Source organism: Pongo pygmaeus, chromosome 10 (genome assembly GCF_028885625.2).
Source record: "Pongo pygmaeus isolate AG05252 chromosome 10, NHGRI_mPonPyg2-v2.0_pri, whole genome shotgun sequence".
Lineage (NCBI taxonomy): Eukaryota > Metazoa > Chordata > Mammalia > Primates > Hominidae > Pongo > Pongo pygmaeus.
Genome location: NC_072383.2, coordinates 108,476,288 through 108,495,909, shown reverse-complemented (window position 1 = coordinate 108,495,909; position 19,622 = coordinate 108,476,288). Strand labels below are relative to the sequence as shown.

Genomic DNA, 19,622 nt, shown 5'->3' with positions numbered 1-19,622 from the left:
CCTGAGTGCCAGAACAAGACCCTGTCTTTATTTTATGCATTTATTTATTTTTATTTATCTTTCTTCAGTTGCCAAAGGACCCTGTCTTTAAAAACACACATAGGTGCATGCTACTATTGAAGACAATGGCGAGAACAAATTAAGAGGGCAGAAGTCCAGGAGTGTATTTCACATAGCCAGCCGAAAACACTTTAAGGCTACCAACAAAGAAAAACCAGTTACCACTAATCTTAAGAAGATAAACGAGGCTGGGCACAGTGGCTCACGCCTGTAATCCCAACACTTTGGGAGGCTGAAGCGGGTGGATCACCTGAGGTTGGGAGTTCGAGACCAGGCTGACCAACATGGTGAAACCCCATCTCTACTAAAAATACAAAATTAGCTGGGCATGGTGGCGTGTGCCTGTAATCTCAGCTACTTGGGAGGCTGAGGCAGGAGAATCGCTTGAACCCGGGAGGCGGAGGTTGCGGTGAGCTGAGATTGCACCACTGCACTCCAGCTTGGGCAACGGGAGCAAAACTCCGTCTCAGGGGGAAAAAAAAGTTAAACGTTATGAACGATGAAAAAGTCAACAGAGTAGATAAAGCTTTTGTATTCAAAAACTGCAATTACTTTTGCACCAATCTAATAAATATATGAGATTTGCACACTTCTTAAAAGGACTTTCTCTTGAACCTCTGTAGAAAGAACTGATTCCTCAGCAGCATCATGAAAATAAAGTAGTTAATATCGATGAAGCTACAAAATTAATGGCTCAGTTCTAATATAGTGGTGATGCATCAAATTCCCCCAAAGACCAATAAATTAAATGTTTTATACAATTAAAAAAAACACATTGTACAGCTCTAGAAAAAAATTATTTATATCCTTATTCTATGAGCTTTTTTCTATTATAAAAGTTAAGTACTTTTTTTAAAAAAATCTTTTTTGTTAAAAACAGACACATTAGCTTAGGTCTACACAAGATCCTGATCATCAAGATCTGTGCAAAAAAAAAAAATTTTTTTTGAGACAGAGTCTCGCTCTGTTGCCCAGGCTGGAGTGTAGTGGCGTGATCTCCCCTCACTACAGCGTCCACCTCCCGGGTTCAAGCAATTTTCCTGCCTCAGCCTCCTGAGTAGCTGGGATTACAGGCGCAAGCCACTACGCCCAGCTAATTTTTGTATATTAGTAGAGACAAGGTTTCACCATGTTGACCAGGCTGGTCTTGAACTCCTGACTTCAAGTGATCCACCCGCCTCAGCCCCTCAAAGTGCTGGGATTACAGGCGTGAGCCACTGCACCAGGCCAAAAATTTTTTTTAATTAGCCGGGTATGGTGGTGCGTGCCTGTATTCCCAGCTACTCCAGAGGCTGAGGTGGGAGGATGGCTTGAACCCAGGAGGTCGAGGCTGTGGTCAGCTATTATCACACCACTGCACTTCAGCCTGAGTGACAGAGCGAGACCCTGTCTCAAGATAAACCTCAGAGAACAAACAAATACCATTCTGATTCTAGAGATGAATCAAATGTGTGTCTTAGGATTGGATTGTTTATTTCAAGCCATCTTCATCATGCCTCTGTGGTTGGTGCTGTAGCCTCATTTGCCAGATAGGAAACAGGAAGCTCAGAGAACAGAGCTGGGGGCTGCACCCAAGCCCATGCTGCTGTAGTAACATCCAGAACAACTCAGCTCTCCCCAGGACACACCATGTAATCCACCCCCCCAATGTCCCCACGGCCTGCGGTGGCCCTGAAAAATCACTCTTGCTGCGAATCTCAATCTGTCTTCTCATTTTGTCCCCAGATTGCCTTGGGTCCCCAGTGTTTACTCCCATCAAGGCAGACATAAGCGGCAACATCATGGTATGTACCTGGCCGGGCAGCCACAGCCCAAGACTTGCATCAGGAATCTAAGCCCACCTGGGTTACCAGCATCATGGTCCCAGCTGCAAGCTTCCCACCCCAAGGAAGGGAATGGAGACACGGAAGATGGGCCCCAAGCTTGTCCAATCAGGGCTCAATGTTCTCTGCCCTCCTCCACAGTCTTGCCATCTGGTCACCAGTCTAGGCTGACTGGAACCAAAGTCTAATTAAAGGGTTGACCCTAAGAAGGAACCTGCTGGTTCTTTCATCTATCCCCACCAAGTAAGTAAGCTCCAAAGTCTACAGTCAGCACTGGTCTGGCCCTCCCCTTCTCCAATCCTGGTAGTTCCTGATGCTGCCTCCCCAGCCATAGACTGCCCGTGAGAATCCACGTAGGGCCCAGCCAAGGGCTTGGGACACACTGCATGATCTCATTTCTTCATCCCAGCAGCCCTTTGAGGCTGGTCCTGTGTTATCCCCTTTTTACAGATGAGGAAGCTGAGACTCAGAGGGGTTGAAGGACTCACTTAAGGTCACAAGCAAGTAAGTGGACAGCTGGGATTCAGACCCAGGCCTACCTGGCTCCATCTCAGAGGCCTTCATTCCTGGACTTCTTGGAATCCTCGGAACCTATTTCCACTTGTCCACCAAAGCGAAACTTCAGATACTTGGTGTCTGAGGCAGTGTCAGTAGTGGCTGGAGAACATGAACTCTGTACCAACTGTGTGACCTTGGGCAAGTCCGTGCTCCTCTGTGAGCCTCAGTGTCTCTGCCTGTAAAATGGGATAATGACAGCAACATCAGGGTTGCCACCAGGATCATATAAGGCAGTGCCTGTAAAGCATTTTGCAAATCCTGGCTCATGTGAACAGTCATAGTTATTGTTACAAGTCTTATCCCAGCTGTTCCTGCAGGGCAGGAAGGAGCGGGAGATGCCGGTAGGGTGCTCTTCACCCAGCGTGCGGGCCAGATGTCTATGGGGGCAGCTTACCCAAGGGGAAATCCTGTGTGCTCCATTTCAGAAAATCAAAACTGTGTACGATACCAACCCAGCCAAGTTCCGGACCCTGCAGAACATCCTGGAGGTGGAGAAAGAAATGTATGGAGCAGAGTGGCCCAAAGTAGGGGCCACACTGGCGCTGATGTGGCTGAAAAGGTGACGGGCTCAGGTGGCAGGGCCTGGGCTCTGTGCTGCAGAGGAGGGAAAGCAAACCTGTCACTGTTTAGCAGTGTCAGCTTAGGCTGGGAAGGTCACTTCCAAGCCCTTCCAGTGTGATGCTAGTTAATGGCTGGGAAAAGGCCTCCCAATGGCCGGGGCTTGCCTGACAGTGATGCTTCCTGGTTCCAGTCCCATCAGTATATGAGCATACCCTGATCTGGGCATTGTGCTAAGCTCTTTATATGCCTGATTGGGTTTCATATTCTGTGAGTTAAGTGTGGTAGCTATTCGCATCTCACAGAGGAGGCAGCTGGCGCTTCTGGAGGCCAAATCACGTGCCCATGTCATCCAGCACAGTTGTGCAGGTTGTGTACTGCGCAAAGGTGTCCTGTTTAGGGCTGGTCACGTGTACAAAGTGGATTTGTATGTTATGACAGTTTCTTGGTAGAAGTACACCATCTTGAGGAGAAGGGATTCTTTTATTTATTTATTTTTTTAGAATCCCGTTCTGTTACCCAGGCTGGAGTGCAGTGGCGCAATCTCGGCTCACTGCAGCCTCCTCCTCCTAGGTTCAAGCAATTCTCCTGCCTCAGCCTCCTGAATAGCTGGGATTACAGGTGTGCACCACCATGCCTGGCTAATTTTTGTATTTTTAGTAGAGACAAGCCCGCCATGTTAGCCAGGCTGGTCTCGAACTCCTGGCCTCAAGTGATCCGTGTGAGGCACAGTGCCCGGCCATGAGGAGGAGTTCTAATTTGCACAAATACATCCTATGGGCTGGTTTGAACTCATGCTGTTCTCTACCAGCTACAGACTCTTCAGCCCTTAAACTCAGTGCTCCTGCCCCTTAGAGCAGCCCACCCTGACTTGATCCCCACCCCACTGCAGGGAGGGAGGAGAGCAGCTCATCGGGGGACCCCAGTGGGACAGTGAGGGCCAGCAAAGGAAAGAGCCTGCTGGGGGGACAGTGAGGCAGGCAGGGTTCACATCCTGGCCTGTGACTAATCCTTTCTAGGGGACCCTCAGTGCTTTCCTCTGTGAAATGGGCTGATTGTGCCAAGCTCAGCCTCACAGGCCCCAGGGAAGCAAGAGATGAGATGATGTGTGCTAAGGGGCTGGCCCTGGTGAGATTTTCGATGTGGACTCCTTGTTGTACCCCATCCGCTTCTCCTGGCTCTCAAAACATCACCCTGCCCCTTGAGGAAAAGCTCGAGTGGCCATTGGAGGATGCTCAGGGAGGTCTCAGGCAGAGGAGCACCATAGCAGACTTAGAAAGATACTGAGGGCTGGGGAGTGGAGGCGGGAAGCCTGGTACACGCGGGGCCAGTCTCGCCAGTGTGCCTGGTATATCCACAGTCCGTGGTCCGCGAACCCTTTGAGGGCCAGCGCTGTGGCTTCATTCCTCAAGCCTGATGGTTGCCTACCATGTTCCAGCCTGTGGGGGTCATGTGGACACAGAAATGGACAAGGCAGGCCCAGACCCACCCCTCGTGGATCTTACAGCCAGTGTGACTGTTGTCATGGGCCAGCACCAGGCCTGGAGGAGAGAAGGTGCTCGGGAGATAGTGAATGGAGCCAAGTGGTCACGTTACTTGTAAGCAGAAGGGAAAGATGATTAGGGAATAACCACTCCCTCTGGGGTGTGCATGTTCCTGGCTCACAGTAGGTGGCAAATTCAGAGTCCATCAGGGTCTTTCACGACAGGGCTGTGCAGGGTCCTAACGAACCTTCTCCTCCCTGGGCCACAGAGGCCTCCGCTTCATCCAGGTCTTCCTCCAGAGCATCTGCGACGGGGAGCGGGACGAGAACCACCCCAACCTCATTCGTGTCAACGCCACCAAGGCCTACGAGATGGCCCTCAAGAAGTACCATGGCTGGATCGTGCAGAAGATCTTCCAGGTGAGCCACCCCCACGGGCCCCAAAGGACCACCAGCTTGCAGATTCTGCTCCCCACTCTGCCCCTGCTTGGCCAAGGCTTCCTGGCCTGTGAGGCTGTGTTTACCCCCTCGGGCTCAGGAAGGGCTCCCTCATCTATTTGGGTGAGGCTAGTGTACTGAGAGGTCCCCCTCCCGTGCCCTTGGCCAGCCCCATTCACAGCCGCAGCGGGTGTCACTGTAGCTACTCCACGGTGTTTCTCTTCAGGGGCCTTGGCCTGCGAGGCCTGATGGCGGGGCGACGAGAAACCACAGGGAAAGCCCTGGAGGACACCAGGTCAAAGGTGGCCCAGCCTGATGGCCCCTCAAATTCACCCCTCAAATTTGGCCCCTCAAATTCAGCTCCCATCCCCCTGGGAGCATTTGCTGAAAGGATACCGGCCCTCTGGGTTCTTGGTGGCTTGTGTTGGGGTGACATTGCCCAGGGCTCCTGGAGGTGGGGCTTCAGCACCTGCCTGGTTAGGTGAGGGCCCTACAGTTGATCACCAAGCTGAGAGCCTGCTCAGGAGACGTGTGAAGGTCCTCTGGCTGCCCTGCGCCATGCCCTTCACCTGCTGCTTGCTGCCCTCATCTCACCCATGTGTTCCTGCCCAGCCTGTTCTGGCCACCCTTTCTGCTGCAGCTCCCTCTGCCTGCGCACCCTGGCGATCATGAGAACGAGGGGCTGATGGGCCCTGTTCAGTGTTCCTGTGGGGTGCAGTCTGCAAGCAGGCTGGGGCAGAAGCCAGTATGGTTACGGACAGGAAGAGCTGGTCATAGGGTGAGATGCGTGGCAGCCCCTGGGCCATCCACCCTGGAAGAGCTGCAGACAGGGCCCATTCCCATGGGCCCCTCGAGAGCTCCACAGTGCATTGCCCCTACAAATCCTCAAACCACCACGTCATTAGTAATAGTGTGTCCTGTGTACCTGGCCCAGGGCAGCTGCCCATGAATTGTAATCTTCACAAATGCACCACAAAGTGGGCACTGTTCTCACCTCCATTTCCCAGATGAGGACAGTGACGCTCAGACAAGGTCACACAACACAAAAATGGGGGGCTGTGATCCTACCTCCCTGAGCCTCAATATCATCTTTCAAATGGGTATAGAATAGGCACTACTCAAAGAGTCACTGTGACAATTAAATGAATTAATCAGTACATGGTTCACGTGGTTTACACTCAGTACATCAAAGCTATTACTTTTTTTTTTTTTTTTTTGAGACAGGGTCTCACTCTGTTGCTGTTGCCCAGGCTGGAGTGCAGTGGCACAGTCTTAGCTTACCGCAACCTCCACTTCCCAGGCTTAAGTGATTCTCCAGCTTCAGTGTCTTGAGTAGCTGGGACTACAGGTGCGAGCCACCAACACCTAGCTAATTTTTGTATTTTTTGTAGAGACGAGGTTTCACCATGTTGCCCAGGCTGGTCTCGAACTCCTGAGCTCAAAGCAATCCTCCCACCTCGGCCTCCCAAAGTGCTGGGATTACAGGCGTAAGCCACCACCCTAGCTATTACTGCTTTGATTATGAAGGAATAATATTTGGCCAGGTGCAGTGGCTCATGCCTGTAATCCCAGCACTTTGGGAGGCCAAGGCAGGTGGATCACCTGAGGTCAGGTTGGAGATCAGCCTGGCCAACATAGTAAAACACCATCTCTACTAAAAATACAAAAAATTAGCTGGGCATGGTGGCGGGCACCTGTAGTCCCAGCTACTCGGGAGGTTGAGGCAGGAGAATCACTTGAACCCAGTAAGCGGAGGTTGCAGTGAACCAAGATCACGCCACTGACTCCAGCCTGGAGGACAGAGTGAGACTACGTCTAAAAAAATTTTTTAAATAATATTTATACTTTCCTCATCCTATCAAACTCATGGCCTAAACTTTTTTTTTTTTTTGAAACGGAGTCTCACTCTGTCACCCAGGCTGTAGTGCAGTGGTGTGATCTCAGCTCACTGCAACCTCCGCCTCCCGGGTTCAAGCAATTCTCCTGCCTCAGCCTCTCGAGTAGCTGGGACTACAGATGCCGGCCACCACACCTGGCTAATTTTTGTATTTTTAGTAGAGATGGAGTTTTATCATACTGGCCAGGCTGGTCTCGAACTCCTGATCTTGTGATCTGCCCACCTCGGCCTCCCAAAGTGCTGGGATTACAGGCATGAGCCACAGCACTTGGCTAGCCTAAGCTTTTTATCTAGTTGTACCTTTTTTCTTCTGGCTCTGAAATTCTGTGAATTTTGAATTCTCTGTACTTTTCAAGTATGAGAGCAGCTCTGAAATTTAGGGATGTATCGCCCCCCTAAGGACAAAAGAGACCACAGCATATTTAGCAGTCGTCTTCCCAACTCAGAAAGTGAGTTTTCCGAAGGAGCAGTTCACCTTTTCTGGAGCACGGAACCCAGAGGGAAGAGACTCACCCATGCTGAACACCTACTGTGTGCCTGGTGTTGTGCTGAGTGCCTACTGTATGCCTGGTGCTGTGCTGAGCACTTTGTACAAGCCCCCTAATCCTTATAAAAGCAACCCGATTAGGTGACAGCCATTATCCCCATTTTGCAGGTGAGGAAACTGAAGCTCAGAGAGGCTAACTGACTTGTTCAAGGCTCACAGCTAATTGATGGCCCAGACTGGCATTTGCATCTAGGCTTGTCTGTCCCGAAAGCTGATGTCCTTCCTGCTGTCGCTCAAAGTACACCTCCCTTTTCCTTTCCCTTCCAACACCTCAAATAGCACAGCCCCCTGTCCAGCACAGACCCAGGGAAGACCCCTCCCAGAACCCTGGCCTGCTGGCCTGGCTCCTCAGCCCCCGCTAACGCTGTGCCTACCTCCCTTCTTGCCTGTCTCAAGGCAGCACTGTACGCAGCACCCTATAAGTCCGACTTCCTGAAAGCGCTCTCCAAGGGGCAGAATGTGACAGAGGAGGAGTGCCTGGAGAAGATCCGCCTCTTCCTAGTCAACTACACGGCGACCATCGATGTCATCTACGAGATGTACACCCAGATGAACGCTGAGCTTAATTACAAGGTGTAGGCATGCCCACTGCTGGACACGCCCCCGACTCGTGGCCACATGGAGAAACAGGCAAACCAGAATCACTGTGAATCAAGTCGGTGAGCTGCCCCTGGCCTGCGTCCCCCAGAGCGGCCCAGGGTCCTGCCAGAGTCTGCAGGGGACAGCCCTCGTTTTTTAAGTCTTTTTTTTTTTTTTTTTTGGTCTATTCTAAAGGACCAATAAATAATGATCTTACTTCCAAATCTCCTTGGAATTTCACGACAGCACAGACTGACTTTATACCTTCATTTCAGCGTGGTAAAAATCGATTAACACTTCTAATGAGTCAAGTCCTAGGGTTTTTTGGTTTTGTTTTGTTGCCAACGAGGAACACAGCTCTGGGGGAATGGTGTCATCCACCTCACTTTAAAAATAAGCACATGATGGCTGGGATCCGTGGCTCACGCCTGTAATCCCAGCACTTTGGGAGGCCGAGGTGGGTGGATCACCTGAGGTCGGGAGTTTGAGACCAGCCTGGCCAACATGGTGAAACCCCATCGCTACTAAAAATATAAAAAATTAGCTGGGCATGGTGGTGCACGCCTGTAGTTCCAGCTACTCAGGAGGCTGAGGCAGGAGAATCGCTTGAACCCGGGAGGTGGAGGTTGCAGTGAGCTGAGATTGCACCATTGCACTCCAGCCTGGGCAACAAGAGCGAAACTCTGTCTCAAAAAATAAAAGAGGCGGGTGGATCACTTGAGATCAGGGTTTGAGATCAGCCTGACCAACATGGTGAAACCCTATCTCTACTAAAAATATAAAATTAGCCAGGCATGGTAGCGCATGCCTGTAATCCCATCTTCTTGGGAGGCTGAGGCAGGAGAATCGCTAGAACCCGGGAGGTGGAGGTTACAGTAGCCGAGATCGCGCCACTGCATTCCAGCCTGGGCAACAAAAGCGAAACTCTGTCTCAAAAAAAAAAAAAAAAAAAAAAAAAAAAAAAAAGCACGTGACCTTATGAGGCTCTCGCTGTATTATTATTTTAAGGACTATAAAGAGTTTGATTTAAAATTATGCAGGGCCCCATGTGGGATTTTTTAAAAAGCAAACTGGTGTGTATTCTCATGTGGTTTGCACAGCCCAGCCTCACAGCACTATTATAAACTCTGCTCTTTCTGTCTCGCTAGACAGGTTTTTTTGTTTGTTTTCTTTTTTCTGGTTTTTTTTTGTTGTTGTTGTTTTACAGCTGAAACCAACCAGCAAGCCCTTGATGACCAAGAGGCGTTTCTTTCAAAGCTATAGGGCACAAACAACTGACCATAGATGACTCTGTTTGCATTCTTCTGCAGAATTATTTCCTTCAGGGACAGATTTTCCAACCTAAGAAACTACCTACTGTGTGTATTCTCTTGACGGGGAGAGATGAACCCTTCAGCTGCTAAGATCCAAGAAAACGCCTCACTGCCTTAACCTTAACTGTTCTTCCTGGCGCTAAAAAGAGCTGTATTTTTTAAAGTGCTGGGGCAAACAAAGCAACCCCAAAAGACTTGATGTGTGTTTTAAAAGAAAAAACCCAATGAGGAACAATTGGAGATTTTTATGCAGAAACTAAATAATCCTTAATAAATAAATATCTATTTTGGAATCACATCTGTGTACTGTATTGGTTCTTGATTTTTTTTTTTTCTTTCCTGCATCAGAAATTACAACTGGGGACCCTTACAAATCCTACCAAGAATGTATTTTCTGGCCTTCATGGTTTTAAAATTTTATTTATTTATTATTTTTAAATGTTTTTGTAGAGATTGGGGTCTTGCTATGTTGCCCAGGCTGGTCCAATCTCCTGGCCTCAAGCAATCCTCTTGCCTCATCCTCCCAAAGGGTTGGGATTACAGGCATGAGCCACTGCACCAGGCCTGGCCTCCATGGTCTTAAAAAACAGAACTGGTTGCTGCATGGAGAAATGGGAGTTTCACATAAGAATCTTGGGTTTTGGCAGGGTGCAGTGGCTCACTTCTGTAATCCCAGCATTTTGGGAGGCCGAGGCGGGTGGATCACTTGATGTCAGGAGTTCGAGACCAGCCTGGCCAACATGGTAAAACCCCATCTCTACTAAAAATACAAAAATTAGCCAGGCGTGGTGGCGGGCGCCTGTAATCCCAGCTACTTCAGAGGCTGAGGCAGGAGAATTGCTTGAACCCGGGAGGCAGAGGTTGCAGTGAGCCGAGATCGCACCATTGCACTCCAGCCTGGCTGATAAGAGCGAGACTCCATCTCAAAAAAAAAAAAAAAAAAAAAAAAATCTTGGGTTTCTGTAGCCATAAAAAAGAATGAGTTCATGTCCTTTGCGGGACATGGATAAAGCTGGAAGCCATCATTCTCAGCAAACTAACACAGGAACAGAAAACCAAACACTGCATGTTGTCACTCATAAGTGGGAGTTGAACAATGAGAACACATGGACACAGGGAGGGGAACAACACACACTGGGGCCTGTCAGGGGTGGTGGGTAAGGGGAAGGAGAGCATTAGGACAAATACCTAATGCATACAGGGCTTAAAACCTAGATGACGGGTTGATAGGTGCAGCAAACCACCATGGCACCTATGTAACTTATAATTAAAAAAAGAAAAGAACTTTGGGTTTCTAGCTTCTTTTGAAAAACCAGGCTGCCTGGTAGGAGCTGAGAGATGACTGCCCCCTTGGCTGGGCAGGGCAAGGGAAAGGGGAATCAGTTCTCCACTTTGCCTTAGTCTCCACCCATCCCTGTTGCTTCCCCACCCCGGACCAGTTTGCACTTTTTCATGGGCTGTTTTTTCTTATTCTAGGGTTAAATGTAGAGGGAAATATTTAATTTATTTTGTTCCTGCTCCTATCGAGCTTATAATCTAGTGGGCAAGATGGACCGGTAAATCAATAATGATGAAATAGAGTGGTCAGTTCCCAGAGGGTACCTGGAGCCTCAGAGGAGAGGCAGCGTCCTGGGATGTATCTTAGGGAACTGGGGCATGCACCGAGCCTCTGTGGAAGTTCGGGGGTGGGGGAAGCCTAGTAGAAGAGGAGGGGCAGGGGACACTTCAAGGCACAGGCAAAGACCTGGTGGCTTGACCCAGAGCAGGCTGTGTATGTGTGTGTCACATCGCAACATTAAGAGATTTGAACTTGACCCTGAAAATTATGGACACCTTCAAGACTCTTGTGTGCAATTGCATATACCCAGGTATATGCAGATACCCAGTTTGGAAAGCTCCCTCTAACGTGGTCAAGAGATGGAAGCCTGAAATAAGTTTCTTCCTGTCTGTGATTTTATTATATTTTCTCTTTCTCTTCCTTCCTGCCTGACTTCCTTCCTTTCTTTTTTTTTTTTTTTTTGAAGGAGTCTCGCTCTGTTGCCCAGGCTAGAGTGCAGTGGCGCCATCTCGGCTCACTGCAACCTCCACTTCCCGGGTTCAAGCAATTCTTTGCCTCAGCCTCCCAAGTAGCTGGGATTACAGGTGCCCACTACCATGCCCAGCTAATTTTCGTATTTTTAGTAAAGACAGGGTTTCACCATGTTGGCCAGGCTGGTCTTGAACTCCTAACTTTGTGATCCACCCACCTCGGCCTCCCAAAGTGCTGGGATTACAGGTGTGAGCCACCGTGCCCGGCCAATTTTATTATATATTTTAATAATCCTCAGATTAGGGATGCTACTGTTCATTCTAAGCTCTAAATGCTTTTTAGGGTTTTTTCCCTTTGGATTTCTTAGAAATACAGAATTCTGTCTGTCCTTTTTAAAGTTATTTTTTATTTTTTATTTTTTTTTTTGAGACAGAGTCTAGCTCTGTCACCCAGGCTGGAGTGCATTGGCGCAGTCTCGGCTCACTGCAGCCTCCACCTCCTGTGTTCAAGCAATTCTCCTGCCTCAGCTTCCTGAGTAGCTGGGATTACAGGCGCCTGCCACCACATCTGGCTAATTTTTTAAATTTTTAAAAAAATGGTTGTTGTTTTTGGAGACGGAATCTCGCTCTGTCTCCCAGGCTGGAGTGCAGTGGCACAATCTTGGCTCACTGCAACCTCTGCCTCCCGAGTTCCAGTGATTCTCCTACCTCAGCAGGAGAGTAGCTGGGATTACAGGTGCGCACCACCACCCCAGCTAGTATTTTTGTATTTTTAGTAGAGACGGGGTTTCACCATGTTAGCCAGGCTGGTCTCAAACTCCTGACCTCAAGTGATCCATCCGCCTCGGCCTCCCCAAGTGCGAGGATTACAGGCATGAGCCGCTGTGTTCGGCCTTAAAATGATGTTTTCTTGGCCAGGCGCAGTGGCTCACGCCTGTAATCCCAGCACTTTGGGAGGCCGAGGCGGGCGGATCACGAGGTCAGGAGATCGAGATCATCCTGGCTAACACGGTGAAACCCCGTCTCTACTAAAAATACAAAAAATTAGCCAGATGTGGTGGCAGGCGCCTGTAGTCCCAGCTACTCAGGAGGCTGAGGCAGGAGAATGGCATTAACCCGGGAGGCGGAGCTGGCAGTCAGCCGAGATAGCGCCACTGCACTCTAGCCTGGGTGACAGAGCAAGACTCTGTCTCAAAAAGATCTTTTCTTTATGCCTCTAACATAATATGATGAGACCGGGAGGGCAATTTTTTTGTGGAAGGCAGGGATTTTCCCAGCCCAGCCCCCGTTCCTAGTACCTGCGGGGACCCTGGGAACATTTTGGGTTTTCTACCGCAGAGACAAAAGCCAGAAAGGCATCTATCCCCTTCCCATTTCATCCTTGTCAAAGTGGGACTGAGTTCCATCTAGGGCAGGGAGGAAACAACACACATTGATCACTATATAACAGGCCCTGCAAAAGTGCTCTACAGAAATCATTTCACAACCACCTGAGACATGGACCTCAGTAGCCCCGTTTATCAGAGAAGGAAATTGAACCCCAACGGTGTGGCAAAGAGACTTGCCCAGGGTAACCCGGCCAGATATGGGGCCACAGAAGTTTCATGTCCAACTCCAAATCTCCCCTCAGCTGTGTTCACTTGTGTGCCAGCTGACAGTGAGCCTATTTTCAGCACACCTCCTGCCAGAGCGTTCCCACTGATGGGGTGCTGCCTTATCTGACCCAGGTTAACTGTACAGAAACCCAAATTAGCTCAAATGTTTGACAAGGGTTGACATTGACTTGTTGATTCATTCAATTAAAACTCACTGAGCCCATTACAATGCAACATGTCAAACCCATTGTAATACATCACTGTTATAGACAAGGAACTGAAATTCACTTTGTAACAATTAAACAGCAGAAGAACTTTTGTCTTTTTAAAGACAGGGTCTTGCTTTGTCACCTAGGCTGGAACGCAGTGGTGCAATCATAGCTCACTGCAGCTTCAAACTCCTGGGCTCAAGGGATCTTTCTGCCTCAGCCTCCCGAGCAGCTGGTACTACAGGCATGCACCACCAAGCCTGGCTAATTTTTTTTTTGAAAAGGAGTCTTGCTCTGTTGCCCAGGCTAGAGTGCAGTGGTGTGATCTCGGCTCACTGCAGCCTCCACCTCCTGGGTTCAAGGAATTCTACTACCTCAACCTCCCGAGTAGCTGGGATTACAGGTGCCTGCCACCACACCCAGCTACTTTTTGTATTTTTAGTAAAGACAGGGTTTCACCATGTTGCAGGCTGGTCTTGAACTCCTGACCTCAGGTGATCCACCCGCTTCGGCCTCCCAAAGTGTTAGGATTACAGGTGTGAGCCACAGCATCCGGCCCCAGCTAATCTTTAAAAAAATTTTTTTGTGTTGACTATGTTGTCCAGACTGGTCCATTTTTGTTTAAAGGCCTTTATCCATTCCTGTATGAAGGCTAGGATAATTTTAGAGCAACTGAGATAAAATGCAGAAATAGCAATCACATAGTTTTCAAAACTAACTTTGGGATTAAAGAGGAAGTATGCAGACAACTATACTTTGTTAAAGATTTATAGGAACAAGGAGATTTGGCTATTGTCACATGAGAGACCATTACCCAAGGACAAAGAAGTTTCACAAACTTCCCCCTGACCCTTGCTGGCACCCAGATGTCTGCCTCTTTCTTTCCCCCCTTACCTAACATATAAGACAAAGCCAAGCCCATATATACATATATTTTTTTGAGACGGAGTCTCACTCTGTTGCCCAGGCCGGAGTGCAGTGGCGCTGTCTCGGCTCACTGCAACCTCTGCCTCCCAGGTTCACGCGATTCTCCTGCCTCAGCCTCCTGAGTAGCTGGTACTACAGGCGTGCACCACCACGCCCAGCTAATTTTTGTATTTTTAGTAGAGACGGGGTTTCACCACGTTGGCCAGGATGGTCTCGATCTCTTGACCTTGTGATCCGCCCGCCTCGGCCTCCCAAAGTGCTGGGATTACAGGCATAAGCCACCACGCCTGGCCCAAGACCATATAGTTCTAAGAGGGCTCTTGAGAACATTTAGGCCATCTAGGTTTGCTGGCTCTCCAAAATAAAGTCGCTTTCCTTGCTCCAACTCCTGGCCTCTCGACTGAGTGGCTGTCATGCAGGGAGCAGGAGTTTGGACTCGGTTACAACTTCACCTTTCAGAGGTTCAGTTTCCTTATCTGTAACACACAGGTCTTGTTGTGAGGCTTCAATTAAATGTTACCATTTGTAAGGTAATTAGAACAATGTTTGGAGCATAATAAGCTGCCTTAGTAGGTGTTCAGGTGTTCAATAAAACTGCAAGGATATATTTACGTGATGTGGGGCGTACGCTGATGAGATCAAATACTGGAGTCCTGTGTCGGCTGTCTACTAGGGAAGTAGATTTGGACAGCTCACTTCACCCCTCTGAGCCTCAGTTTCCTCATCCATACAATGGGAATACCAACAGTTTCTAGCTCACCGAGTCAATGAAGCTGCCCGGGCAGGGGCTTATCTGCATAATCTTTCAATGTTGACCCAATTACCGTCGTTTGCAGGAGGTTATATGGGGACACCACCCTTCAGTTTTGCTGGTTGGTGGATGGGTTCCCGGGTTCACGCCGGTCCCACAGCCCTGCGCCTGCGCATTGAGCGCTCGCGCCTGAGCCCCTGCTGTTCCCACGGGCCCGGTAGGTGGCGCTGTCCCCACTATGCCGCAGAGGCAGAGCTGGGAGGCCCCGCCAGGCCCTGCGCCTGCCCACATCCCACCAGGCTCCCTCCCGCTCCCAAAGTGGGTGGAACGGAGGGAGGGCAGGAGGGGCAGGAGAACTTGTCTTCCTACCGTGCTTGGGCTGTTTCCTAAGGGCTAAATGAGAAGGCTCACTTGCACACTGTTAGGAAAGTTTGCAGCTCCTCCAGCAGGTGCCTCGGGGCCCTGAGTTCACACCTGCCTCAGTATGGAGGGTCATTAGGTGTGTCCTGTTATTTTCACTGCTACTACTGCCACCAGCACCACCACCACCTAACAGTTCTTGGGTTCACGTCCAGATTCTGTAGTAGCTTCTTTGTAGTTGTGTGCCCAGGACAAGTCAGTTCCCCTCTCTGAGCCTCAGTTTCTGCATCTGTGAAATGGGACAGAAACATCTCAAAGGATTACATGAAATAAGGCGTGTAAAATACCTGACACATAGAAGATATTCAATAACTGGATTGTGTTAATATTTTTATTAATTATGATGCTACAGCCTGCCAAACGCTCCTGAAAGGACAACTGGTTCTTAATGCAGTTAGTTAAACCGGATCATTTTCACCTACTCCCTGTTCTTGTTTGTTTGTTTTGAGATGGAGTCTTGCTCTCTCCCCCAGGCTGGAGTGCAGTGGCATGATCTCGGCTCACTGCACCCTCTGCCTCCTGGGTTCAAGTGATTCTCCTGTCTCAGCCTCCAGAGTAGCCAGGACTACAGGCATATGCCACCACGCCCAGCTAATTTTTGTATTTTTGTATTATTATTATTATTTTTAGTAGAGACAGGGTTTTACCATGTTGGCCAGGCTGGTCTTGAACTCCTGACTTCACGTGATCCGCCCACCTCAGCCTCCCAAAGTGTTGGGATTACAGGCTTGAGCTACCACTCCTGGCCTACTCTTTGTACTTGAAGATACAGTAGGGCCCTTCTCAACACATCAACAAGGAACACTCCAGAAAATGTTGTGCATTCTCAACTCTCACTCTGCCCTGATCTGCTGTGTGACTCTGGGCAAGCCTCTTCTGTCCTCTGGGTCTCAGTTTCATCTTTAAAATTGGGATTAGCAACCTAAATGTCCACTGATGGACAGTGGAGAAAGAAAATGTGGTATATACACACAATGGAATACTATTTGGCCTTATGAAAGAATGAAATCATGTCATTAGTAGCCAACATGGCTGAGAGTGGAGGTCATAATGTTAAGTGAAATAAGGCAGGCACGGAAAGACAAATATTGCATGTTCTCACTCGTTTGTGGGGGCTTAAAAAAAAAGATCTCATGGAGATAGAGAATAGAATGATAGGCCAGGCGTGGTGGCTCACGTGTGTAATCCCAGCACTTTGGGAGGCCGAGGTAGGCGGATTACTTGAGGTCAGGAGTTCGAGACCAGCCTGGCTAACATGGTGAAACCCTGTCTCTACTAAAAATATAAAAATTAGCTGGGCATGGTGGTGCACGCCTGCAATCCCAGCTACTTGAGAGGCTGAGGCAGGAGAATCACATGAACCCAAGAGGTGGAGGTTTCAGTGAGCTGAGATCACGCCACTGAACTCCAGCCTGGGGGACAGAGCTAGACTCCGTCTAAAAAAAACAAAAGTTTTTTTCGAGACTCGAATGGTAGATACCAGAGGCTGGGAAGGATGTGATAGAGGGAGGGCGGGATAAAGAGGTTGGTTAATGGGTACAAACATATAGTTAGGTGGGAGAAATAAGCCCCAATATTCCATAGCAGAGTAGAGTGACTACTATAGTTAGTAACAATGTATTGTATATTTCTTTCTCTTTCTTTTTTTTTTTTGAAACAATGTCTGTCTCCATCGCCCAGGTTGGAGTGCAGTGGCCCAATCTTAGCTCACTGCAACCTTCACCTCCCAGGCTCAAGCCATTCTCCTGCCTCAGTCTCCCAAGTAGCTGGGATTACAGGCATGCACCACCATGTCCAGCTAATTTTTGTTGTTGTTGTTGTAGTTGTTGGAGATGGAGTCTCGCTCTGTCTCCCAGGCTGGAGTGCAGTGGCACGATCTTGGCTCATTACAACCTCCGCCTCCTGAGTTCCAGTGATTCTCCTGCCTCAGCCTCCTGAGTAGCTGGGACTACAGGCATGCGCCACCACGCCCAGCTAATATTTTTGTATTTTTAGTAGAGACAGAGTTTCCCCATGTTAGCCAGGCTGGTCTCGAACTCCTGACCTCAAGTGATCTGTCCTCCTTGGCCTCCCAAAGTGCTGGGATTACAGGCGTAAGCCACTGTGCCCGTACCTAATTTTTGTATTTTTTGTAGAGATGGAGGTTTCATCAGGTTGGCCAGGCTGGTCTCGAACTCCTGATCTCAAATGATCTGCCTACCCTAGCCCCAGAAAGTGCTGGGGTTATAGGTAGGAGCCACAGCGCCCAGCTTGTGTATTTCAAAGTAGCTGGCAGGGAGGACTTGAAATGTTACCTACTCATAGAAATGATAAATACGAGTGAAGGATACCCCAAATACCCTGACCTGATCATAACACATTCTGGACACGTAACACTCACTTGTACCTCATAAATATGTAAAATATTTTCTGTCAATAAAAAAATAAGTAAAAACAATATACACTACTCTGGTAACAGGAACACGAAAATCTCAGACTTCACTGCCATGCAATTCATCCATGTAGCCAAAAACCACTTGTTCCCCAAAAGCTATTGAAAAAAATACATATACATAAATTTAAACTTAAATAAAAATAAAGTAAAATTGGGATTAGATAGTTCAAAGTTCCTGCCCAGCTCTGACAATCTACAATGGATACCTTTTTTTTTTTTGAGATGGAGTTTCTCCCTTGTTGCCCAGGCTGGAGTAGTGCAATGGCGTGATCTCGGCTCACTGCAACCTCTGCCTCCCAGGTTCAAGCGATTCTCCTGCCTCAGCCTCCCGAGTAGCTGGGATTACAGGAGTGCGCCACCACGCCCAGCTAATTTTGTATTTTTAGTAGAGACAGGGTTTCTCCATGTTGGTCAGGCTGGTCTGCACCTCCCGACCTCAGGTGATCCACCTGCCTTGGCCTCCCAAAGTGCTGAGATTATAGGCATGAGCCACTGCGCCTGGCCAATGGATACCTTTTACCACTGTATCCAGCTCCTGGTTTGTATTTATAAGTTCAGTAAAATCTACACTCTGCTTCTGACAAGGAATAGGGCCACACGTGCAAATACACTTAGCACAGCGCCTCCTGCCAGGGGGTGCTGGATAAAGGGCAGCTGTGAAGATGATGAACCCTTAATCAGTCCTTGATCTGACCCAGAGAAGATTGTTTGGAAGGGATAGTCATTCAACCTGTTTGCTGAGCACTTACTATGTTCAAGGCTCTGAACTCGGCTCAGGGGATCTTGCAAGAAGACAGATAAGGTCTCTCTTTCTCTGTCTTTTTTTTTTTTTTTTTTTTTTCAGACAGAGTCTCGCTCTGTTGCCCAGGCAGGAGTGCAGTGGCATGATCTCGGCTCACCGTAACTTCCGTCTCCCAGGTTAAAGCAAATCTCCTATCTCAGCCTCCTGAGTAGCTGGGATTACAGGCGCGCGCCAGCATGCCCGGCTAATTTTTGTATTTTTAGTAGAGACGGGGTTTCACCATGTTGGTCAGGCTGGTCTTGAACTCCTGACCTCGTGTGATCCACCTGCCTCGTCTTCCCAAGGTGCTGGGATTACAGGCGTGAGCCACCACGCCCGGCCGACAGATAAGGTCTCTATTCCCCAGGGATACAACAAGGTCCAGTGCGCAATGAATCCAGAGAGGGAAATGAGCAGTGGAGGACAGCGAAAGGGGTCATGTGATGGAAATGACTACAGACCCCTGATTTAGATTGGAGTCCAGGTAGGCAGAGCTCTCTGAGGAGGTGACGCTTGAGCTGGGATCTGAAGGGGCATAGCTAGTACAAAGGCCCCGGGGCAGGAGAGAAAGCAACATGCACCAAGGACAGAGAGAGGCCAAGGTGGCCAGAGCCTGGAGAACAAGAGAGGGTGGCAGTGGGGGATGAAACCTACAGGTGCTGAGGCCAGCGTGAGTGTGTTTTCTGGTCTAAGAACAGGAGAAGTCATCGCTCCTGTGAGTAGGGGGCGACAGAGCCAGTTTACAGGTTGCAAGCTGTTAGCCAGGATCTATTTCTAGGGGTCCCTTTGGGGGACTCGGAAGAGAGGCTGTCCCCTCCCCTGCCCCAATCCAACCTTTGCTCTTTCCTGGCTGGGTAAAGTGAGACTTCCTCACACAAAGTGTGCTTTACTTTATTGGCGGCATGGAGTAGGTAGGGTGTCCCACGCCTCTGAAAGTCATGATCCTCTCTCTAGAAGGTGCTCCCCTCTCTAGAAGGTGCTCCCTCACCCCCTCACAATTTCACTCCCTGTTCTAGGACCTCCATGGACTCCCAGTTGCCTACCCAGGGGCCCTAGATGGGAAGTCCTGAATCAGCCTGCCTTCCCTGGGACCAAGGCCTAGACACTCCCATCCCTGCCTGTGCCATCGCCTTCAGATGGAGGCTATCTTTGAAGTGCCCATGGCCAGCTGTGACTGGCCCTACCCACAGGCCGCCACACCTGGCTGCCCAGAGGAATGGA

General features: G+C 49.2%; 1 protein-coding gene across 1 annotated transcript in view; it reads left to right on the top strand.

The window, feature by feature from the left end:
* The window catches only part of GLTP (glycolipid transfer protein), a 29,602-nt gene extending 20,050 nt beyond the window's left edge, over positions 1 to 9,552 (top strand). The window contains exons 2-5 of the mRNA XM_054443385.2: positions 1,786 to 1,844; positions 2,867 to 3,000; positions 4,752 to 4,902; positions 7,761 to 9,552. Coding sequence (XP_054299360.1) covers positions 1,786 to 1,844; positions 2,867 to 3,000; positions 4,752 to 4,902; positions 7,761 to 7,943 — 527 coding nt within the window. The 3' untranslated portion in view covers positions 7,944 to 9,552. The remainder of the gene's footprint in view (positions 1 to 1,785; positions 1,845 to 2,866; positions 3,001 to 4,751; positions 4,903 to 7,760) is intronic.
* The last annotated feature ends 10,070 nt before the right edge of the window (positions 9,553 to 19,622 follow it).